The following is a 10,120-nucleotide window of genomic DNA, read 5'->3' on the forward strand; positions in this document are numbered from 1 at the left end:
TTATTATTATTATTATTATTATTATTATTATTATTATTATTATTATTATTAGTTATTATTATTATTATTATTATTATTATTATTATTATTATTATTATTATTATTATTATTATTATTATTATTATTATTATTATTATTATTATTATTATTATTATTATTATTATTGTTATTATTATTGGCATTATTTAAAAGGTAATGCAAGTTTTGAACTTTGTTTAATCAGGACTTCTGTGTTTGAACAAAAAAAATTTTCTGTCGCACTTTTAATCAAAATCTTTTTCACAACATATTAAATGCATATTTTAACCTAAAATTACTCCAAAGCTTTACCGAAAAATCCGGAAAAAATCTCTTTCATTTCCTCTTTAATTAATAATTTTTTACAGGTCCAATTTAGAAAAAAAAAAATTTTTTCTTTTGAAATATCTTAGCATGAAAAAAATATTTTATTTTTTCAGAAAAAAAAGAATTTGCTTTATTTCGGAAATTAAAATTTTTGTGATATTTATATTAAAGTGAAAATTCCGTAATAATTTCAGAATTAATCATATGCTAATCAATGAAATTGATAGATTTTAAATGAAAAATAAAGGTAAAAAAAATTTGTTGAATTATAGCGACGCACTAGTAATAGCAAAAATCCGAAGAAAAAAAATTGAAGAAAAAAATTTTATAATTTAACAACTCAATGGTAGCAATAAATCTAACAATAATATCAATAATACTAATTTCAGTTTAATTTTACCGTAAATGCATCCGAATTAACTAAAAATTGTGGAAAGAAATTGCAAAAATTTAAAACCCTAAAATTGAATAATTCAACTCACCTTCACTTCATCATTATTAAATGATTCATGAAATGTAAGCCGAAAAATATCATCATTAAAAAAATTGCTTGAATTTACAAATGCAATTAAAATGCTTGCTAATGTAATAATACATTTCTGGAATTATACTTTTAAAATAAAATAAAGAAGGTAGGAATTTAATAAAAAATAAAAGTAGAAGACAAGTATAGAATTTTAATTTAATTAAAAGTTGCCAAATAGTAAGAATTTTGTTTGCTTATTTATTTGTTTGATAGAGAAGCATTAATTGTTTGAAGTAAACAAAAACCATGAAAAACAAGCAACTATGCTTGTAATTAACACGCCGATTGTAAGTATCCATAGGGTAGAAATTAAATTAAAATTCAATTTAGTTATAGTTTTTAAAATGACGCACTCCGCTTGCGATAATTTAATTATATGCAAATTAACTGATAATGCATTGAGAAAAAAACCAAATAAAAAATATTCAGATATGATGAAATGGTTTCGTGAAATTTACATAACAGTCGAGAATCACAGTTAGTGATAATGCAAATTTAGCAAATCAATCAAAAGGAATGAATCATTACAATTAGTTTCATAGGCTTCCTGGTAGTGCTTTATACAACAAAGAAAAATAACGGAAGGGTGACAAATACCTGGCCCACATTTGAGCTACAATCTCTTAAATCAACTTTTAAATGGTCTTTTTTTTTTTTTTTCTTAATTACTAAAGCAGTTTGTTGATTGAACAGTACAATTAACATATTTTAGCGTTTTTGTAGGTTACTTCCATTACAAAAATGGAATTTTATTCGATATTATGTGACAGCAAGTATTTTAAAAATAAATAAATAAATAAACTACAAATACTGCAACAGTACGTTTTCTAAGCATTCAGTGTAAAAAGAAATAAAATAAAAAATAACAATTAATCATTAAATATGAAAATGTAACAAAATTCTAATTTTGAAAATCAAATCTTATGGAATCGCAAGTTAGATCGATTACCAAATCAAACTATGGTGAAACTATGGCAAAATTGTTTGTGGTAATAAAAAAATTTTTATAATAAATATTATGCTTCCACCTTTAAATGATAAATTTCTGATTCCATATAAAAGTTCTCAGCAAAAGAATTTTCTCCCGTTGAGAAACATTTTGATTAGGATGGAGAACATTTGATGTACAATAAACAAGGCAAAATATATGAGATACTCACAGTAATAAGTTTTTTAAGCAGCAAGTTTACTTTGTAACAGTGCAAAAATAATGCAATCGAATTAGCTTTAATAATTTTAAATTAAATTTCCTGCACTTGAATAATTTTTAAATTTAAATTGCAAAACCGAAGTCAAATGCTTTTCAATTAGTATACAATCTAACAGATTGATATATGTTGGGCAAGACAGGAATTAAAATGCACCAAAATAAAGTTTAAAGAGAAAATAATTGCATAAACAAATAAATAAGCTCTTGAAAGATTTAACAAAGTGCAACCAGTAAATCTGATATCATGAATCTCGTGATATTAAACAAACTGGAAAATACTTTACGTGTGTTTGCCACTGAGCAGAGATCTGGAAAAACCGTATTTCCGACCAGACACAACCATCTATCGAAACTGGAAAAGAAAAAACAAAGAGATGTTTTAGACGGAAATATAGAAGCTACATAGATTAATTTGCATATTTCCTTTGTTGATAACTAAAATTGCTCCACTAATTTTTTTACGGAAATTAATTAGCAGTACCACAGCTAAAAAGATCCCTTGTTACTAGAATAACAATTTGAATTCCATTTTTACATCTTTAATCGCTCGATGTAAGCAACAATTGGGCTTCTCACCTCTAGAGATAGTTTATGACATGATTTAAAAATATTAATTTACCCGTAAGCGGATGTTTTCCACTACAGATTAGACGTGCTACATTGTTAATACACTGAACTGAACTTTGACCATCTGATTCATTTCGCTGAAAATTGAAAGTTCTCATCGATAAAATCAAAGTGTAGCAAAAAAAAAGGTCACAGAAAACAAAAAAGGAAATATAGTAAAAATGCAAACTGTGGTCCTCTTGAATTTTACAATACACATAAACAAAATCAACTTAAATTTTTTTATGAATTTTTTTTTTCTACTTATGTTTAAAACGACTGCTGGAAACACACTTGTACTTTCTTCATTCCAAATTTATGCAACATTTTATCACGCCTTCGCTCTTTTACGAACTGGAAAGAAAGAAGACTACTAAATGGTTTCCGGAATACTGCGAATGAACGAAATGCCGATCGAATTGAGCATTTCAAAAACTGAGGCTCACGCTTCACTGCAGTAGTGCTACCGCTACAGGTGCCACTGCTTGCACCGCTTTCAGTCTAAAAACCAAAGTCATTAAATTTCGAAACTACATAAACAAGTCAAATTGTAAATTGTGTTTTCTTCAAATATAAGTAATGCAACTTAGTAATATCAAAGTTCTTAAAGACAAGAACACAAAAATTGTCCTAATTTAAATAAGCCTTTGGATTTACATTGCTGCATATGCGCGTTGTGTCTTTATAATTGAACACAATAAAAGATATTGACAAAATTAAAGATAATTCTTTAACTTACATTTTGATTATTTGGTATCCAATATTCAATAAGTAGATCTTGCGAATCAGATATTTTGATACTATGTGGAGTTAATGGAGGAGATAACTGCTGCACACCAAAAGCACCCTACAACAATAACATGAATTATTAATAATGTAACGTCAAATTTTTTCATTCATGCAGAAAATGTTTAATTAATAACATTATTTGAATGAGATTTTATAGGATATTAAACCTAAGTCATAATTTTGTTGACACTTTTAGATTCAAAAATAAGATAAATCACTTTCCAAATACCTGAGCTTCTTCGCTAAGCCGTACAGACATTGCACAGCTTTCCATATCTTCTTCCAGTTGGCCAACTCGAACTTCGGATAGGAATGGAACGAACTGCGAACTTTCCTTTTCATCGACTAAGCTGTAATTGCATAGCATAAGAGCGATTAATTAAACATCACGAAATGCATACGCAGAAATATAAAAGAAGTCGAAAAGTATGATTGCTGGGATAAGATTACTAAATATGAACCATTAGTCACTTTTCATCTAGTGGCTAATTATAACTTACTGGGAAAACAAGTATTGTCTAGAAAAATTTGACCGGTGGATAACTAGCAACAATGAAAAATTGAAAAAAAAATTATACGACCAAAATACATACGCCTTACTATGCAACTGTAACATTGCTTCACCAATTGGTAATTTTCGAAATGTTCCCTCCGGCATATTTTGCAGCCTTTCCGAAAATGCTTTCAACTCAGCCATTACAGATTCATCAGGATTTCTCATAAAAAGTTCACTCAGTGCACATATACCACCAGATCCTGCTTGAAGCACTTTGCCTAACGGACTGGAGGGTTGTGTGGCCACACAAAATCTGAAATTAAAAAAGAAAAATCAAGAAATGAAAAGCTGGTGTGAGTTCTGCTTCACCGAATAATAAAAAGATTTACTTCATATACCTTTTAAAAAAGCAAAATGTCTCACCTCAGAAAATTGATCCATTCAGCTGATTTATCTTGCAGCGATTCAACATAGGCACGAAGAACAAAGCTAACTAATTTTTCTGAACCAATTACACCAAGAATTGTACATGGTGGAGATGTTGATGAGCTGTTACAGCTTAAAACAAGAAGTTAATTATCCTAATTTTCGGCTTTTTTGTAATCATTAATTTTTCCGGAATTTCTCACGAAATTCAACACTCCTCAATGTAAGGGTCTTTCATAGAAGTATAATACAAAAATGAATCAATAATTTCCTGTCAATATATCAGTGCAAAATCCAGTATAAATTTCATAGAACACACAAAAAAGAGTGCTTACAATTTTTGTATTTTCGCAACAATCGATGAGATCAATAAGCGGCAATCGTTGAACGATGAGCAATCCAATACGCGGAAAATGGAACCAAAAAATGATGGAATTTGGACATCAGAACTATCACATAACCACAGACGTTCACTAACATTCCATGACTCTTCATCGTGTATAACAGCGGATAACTACAATAACATATATTTTTAGCATCTCAACTGAAGTATTTACTATTATGTAATCATAAAAACGGAACAGCAAAATTATGGATCCGAATATCAGAATTACCTTAAAAAATATCGTCATTTAAAAATCAAAGTTCAGAAGTTGTGAGAAAAAAGTGCTCCGGAATCGAGCGATCAGGTTCAAAAACCCTGACCCAAAACATTTGTGTAATCATAATTTAGTTAAATTTCGGTAAACATAAGATGATAGTTTGAGAAGGAAATAGAGAGAAAGAAAAAAAAACTACATTTTTTAGCTATTTAACAATTTACCCAATCGGTGACAGATGTTGTACGTACAGGATGCCAATGAGATTTTGCAACATTTCCTGTAGGATCGGAATTCAGTGAACAAAGAGGAAATGAAACAGCGGAAACTGATGCTGGTACATTGGAAGTGATAAAATGAAGACGAGGAACACCGCTCGTTGCGGCAGTACTTGGAACTGTTTCTAATGTCGTTGCAAGCCTCTGATGATTCTTTTCGACTGAACCAAATCTATAACCAATAAAAACATAGATTAAGGGCACTATACTCTCACACAGCAAATGCTTGAAACATTCAACATCTAATTCATCTACCTGGAAATGTTCCGGTCGGTCAAAAAAAAGAAAAAAGAATTGCTAAAAGTCAAAGGTAAAAGATACTACACTCATTTTTCTCCTCTCTCCTTCATTTAATTAAGTGAACTTTACAAAATATGTTAAGAGGAAGGAAATATAAAGAAATGCATGTTAAGAAAATTCTAAATTACAAGTTTTGAATCATAAAGTGATCGACATGGTTCACAAAAGATAAATCCTGAAGCCACCAATAAATGTCAACATTCTAAATTATCCAAAAATTACATGGATAAAACAAAAATTACATAGACTATTAAAATGGTCGCCTCACTTACATGCCAGCTGATGGAACCATCAGATTATCAACATCGGTGCTAACTTCTTCATCGCTCTCCGTTTCTTCAGTATTATACTGAAATTGATTTCCTTTTTCCTTCCTACTGCTTTATTGCTTTAAAATGAAACAGGGGAATGCTTTGTCAAAGATATTACATCAAGGAAAATGTCCAAAATATACTAATACTTTGCAATCGCTGATCGATGGTAGCATTTCCCGTGATGCAAAGTAGGGCCGTAAACCTGGCTTTGGATTGCTCACTATACTTAAATTATCCATAACCATTTCTGGTCCTGAATCCGATAAATTATCCAGTTCTTCAAATAGCTCCTCAAGCTCTTGTGCTGTTGGCGCCACACTACCGGTTCGTGAAGCGGAATCTGAATAAGTTAACAGCTATTTGTTTAACACACTTGATAAATAAACTATGACGAAATTCTTGGCAAAAAAAAATACTTGCAAAAATACAGTACATTACAGTATAATAATAATTGAACCTGCAGTTCCTTCTTCGGGAATTTTAAATCTTTTTAATAAAGATGAGAATTTCTGTTTCAAATTCTTCCGCGCTATTTTTCGATCTTGTGTTTTCCGCGACTTATACCTGAAAAATGTTTAAAATGTCAACTGTTGATGAAGCAAATATGAAAAGATAACATTTATGAAGGTATAAAAATGAAAAAACAAATCATAAAATAAATTGCAGATGCATAGAACAGAAACTTTGCACAACAAGTTAAAATTTGTTGCATCAATACTCCACCTTTGCTTTGGCAATACTGGGCGACCCGAATCTTGCAACTCCTGTTCATCATTTGTTTCCTGATCCGATGAACTATCATCATCATCCTCACTTTCCAATCCTTTTTCTTTGATCCTCCGTACACTCACTTCATTTTGAGCTTCGAATGCTTGACTTTGACAAGATCCAACTACAAGTCGTCCCACCGCTTCAAATGATGGAGTATCAAACAAAATGAAATCAGTGAATTATTTAAACTGAGGAACATCAGGCTTCTGGAGTGCACCATTCGTAACCTCACATTATTTATTAATGGCTCCAGTGCTGAACGAATATCTCACTCACCAGGCTTAAAATTTCTAATACTTGGGAACACGAAACAGAACCAAAAATAAAGATTATTATCTTAACCGTCTCGTTCGCAATTAGCAGCTAGATCGAGAATATTAGCAATACAAAAAGTTATAGTATCACTTTTTAATGCTGCAATGTTTTTCAACACTATTATCTTTGATCAACCAATGATAACAGAAACTTGCTGGCGCTAGACATAAACTAATTAGGCAAAGGTATAAATAATATACGCAAAAAACTACTCTATGCAAATATTATATTATCCCAAACAAGCAGATACTGTGAATTTCACTTACTTGTACCACATATGAAATTCTATTACTAATTATATTGGCGATCATATTCTCACAAAGATTAAAATAACTCACGATTGATATTTTGTACTTCATCTTTTTCTACATCCGGATCAAAAAGAGCAATCTCACGAACAGAACAATTTTGCAGCACTTCCGATAAATTAATTGTACCTGCAAAATAAAACGACTATGAAATTCATCATTTTCTTTTCTTCTTACCGAATTTGCAAAAAAAATCGACATATAAAATTCACATTTTTGACGGGAATTTGAAAAAGTCGTTAAATTTCAGTTAAATACTTCCTTTTGCAATTATATAAGGAAATGTCTGCAAAAAAGTAAATAAACGACTTGCAAAAAAGTATTACCAAATAATGATGAATAATGAACTGCAAAAAAAAAAGTTTTACCAACAGCAAGCGTCTTATAACCCAAAATTGGTCGATTTTTATACCGTTTGCGTCTTTGAAGCAATATATGCAAGATATTTCCTTTCCTTTTTAAGAAATGTGGATACTAAAAAAATATAATATATCGTTTGCCGCGATTATCAGTCATCAATAAATCAAACAGAACATCATTGCAAGAATAAATATTGCATGTAAAGAAATAACATAGACAAGAAATTGCAAACAAACAGAACATCGCATGAAATGAAACGATAAAGGAAAGAAAAAAAAAAACATATAAAAACGTTGCGTTTCTATTAGAACTTGTTCGAATTTTTTGCATGTAATTTGGAAAAAAAAAAGAGAAATTAAAATGAAGATATCAAGGAAAACAAAATTATTTGCAAATTCCTCTCAACTTAATTAAAAAATTCGCAATTTCGTTGGAAAATTTGATTAAAATTAATTAAAAAATTCGCAATTTAGTTGAAAAATCTAATTAAATTTAATTAAAAATTTCGCAGTTTAACTGAAATACCTGTATTGTAAATGATATGTTTAAATCTATATCAACTTTGCCATTCCTGGATTGAATTAAAAAATCATTACTACGAAGAGATCGCTTCGATCCCTGAAAATAATATTTGCAACCTTTATCCTTACAACTTTTAACCATATTCTTTTTCATCAAATAACTCATAATGAATATTTACTTCATAAATGTAAACCATCAATTGCACATTCCAACATTTCGAATAGTTATTGCTTTTATAGCTTAATTCTCTCTATTCATTATTCTGATTACAAAGTACTTTCATTTGGTTAGATTATATTCAAAGACAAACGTAACAAGTAATAAAATTTCAACCATTAGTCACATTTTTCTTTATTAAACAAATGTCTGCGCCGCTGATGATAAACATACAGCATAAAACCGGCAAGAAAAAGCGAAAAAGAATAAGAGAAAAAATTTTGCAGTTAAAATTTACAAACCTGTAATTTAACAGTGATGACTACCGTGGACTGATTTCCAAGAAATGCATTAAATACTAAACGAGTTAAAGCCATTGAAAACATTCTGAAACACTGGTAAAATACAGCAAATATATGTGTCGATATAACTATCAACACAACATAAGCAATATTCCTTCCTAGCAAAGAAGAGAGGTAAGTTAAGTTTAAATTAATTTAATTGTTTAATTAGTAATAAGGAGAGGGGAAAAAAAACACCAACCGTTGTACGGCACAAGCAATTGTTCGATCTGTTTCCCAATTAGCAAACAAACGCATGGGTACTGTACGACTTGTAATAGCATCCATAATGATTAAATGATTGAATCACTGGAATTACTCTGATCGATTGACTAAACCGGATGAATGATTAGTCATTCATCATTCATTCTCATCAATCATATAGGACTCTGAAATGTAAGAACGATCGAAGATTACTTACTTAAAAAAATATGTATATTAAAAAAATGTTCACTTCTGATAAATTATCAAAATAAGGGTAATGAACAAATACTAATTTCTCCCCTCTCAAATACTATTTTTAGTATCTATTTCAAATAAAATTCGCCAACAATTTTTCTTTCCTGTTAACTAATCTAAAATTTATCTTTCGCCTTTCCCTTAAAATCCCATTAATTTCTAATATTTATATCAATACATCTCCTAATAATTTCCTCTTATTAATCACTCTCTCTCTCCCTCTTTTACATACATGCACACATCCATATACATAAATAAACTTTCAATTAATTTCTTTTTTTTTTTTGTTTTTAATTCTTAATTGTTATCTAAAATACAACTTATGGATGAATTATTGAAATATCTCTTACCAATGAATTATTGTAAACGAGAAAGATCTTACCTTTTCTTTTTTCGTCAATTCTGTCTGAATAGAAAATTGTAAAAAATGTATTTCAGAAAATAATATGATAACATTACTTGATGTGTTGTAGCAAATGAAAGATTAAACCCTGCAAATGATAAATATTTAGAATCGAAATGCACAAATACAAATAATCCAAAAGGTCGCTATGAGAAATTAGTTTAGTTTTTGTGGAAATTTTTCCATTAGTCTCAAAATAATATGTTTTAGGTTAATTATAGACTAATTTCAGGTCAACAATGTCAATAGCAATAGCAATGTCAAACAATATTTCACGCAAGACATTAAATGTTTCACAGTGTCCCATTCTCAATGCTGTTCAGCCAACATTCCAGAATTAAAAGCTATAAGGAAGAGAATGGATGGGTGGATGGTTAAGTATCATCAGCAAAAGGGTATCGTTATTAAACTTCATTTAAATGTCACAGCTAAACAGCTTGTTCTTTCTCTACTTTCCTTTCTTTCTCATTCTATCTCTTCCATTCTTCCTTCCTCCTTTTTCCCTTTTTTTTAGTTCCTGTCATCCTTTATCTTTTCCTCCTCTTCTTTCCATTTTTTTTCATTTCTCTTTTTATTATTCCTTGCTTTTTTCCTTC

The 10,120-nt window shown here is 29.7% G+C and overlaps 1 protein-coding gene across 1 annotated transcript; it reads right to left on the bottom strand.

The window, feature by feature from the left end:
* Window positions 1-2,323: 2,323 nt before the first annotated feature.
* Window positions 2,324-8,950, bottom strand: LOAG_09584 (hypothetical protein; the record flags this gene model as incomplete). Its single annotated transcript, XM_020447973.1, has 18 exons — window positions 2,324-2,433; window positions 2,701-2,785; window positions 2,982-3,188; window positions 3,427-3,534; window positions 3,706-3,826; window positions 4,070-4,285; window positions 4,396-4,530; window positions 4,734-4,912; window positions 5,222-5,447; window positions 5,848-5,924; window positions 6,036-6,229; window positions 6,347-6,453; window positions 6,613-6,799; window positions 7,314-7,412; window positions 7,652-7,757; window positions 8,169-8,261; window positions 8,624-8,708; window positions 8,865-8,950. 18 exons carry the CDS (start codon window positions 8,948-8,950, stop codon window positions 2,324-2,326), a joined length of 2,421 nt encoding a protein of 806 aa, XP_020301847.1.
* Window positions 8,951-10,120: the final 1,170 nt, after the last annotated feature.

This window comes from Loa loa, assembly GCF_000183805.2.
Source record: "Loa loa unplaced genomic scaffold supercont3.305, whole genome shotgun sequence".
Classification (NCBI taxonomy): Eukaryota; Metazoa; Nematoda; class Chromadorea; order Rhabditida; family Onchocercidae; genus Loa; species Loa loa.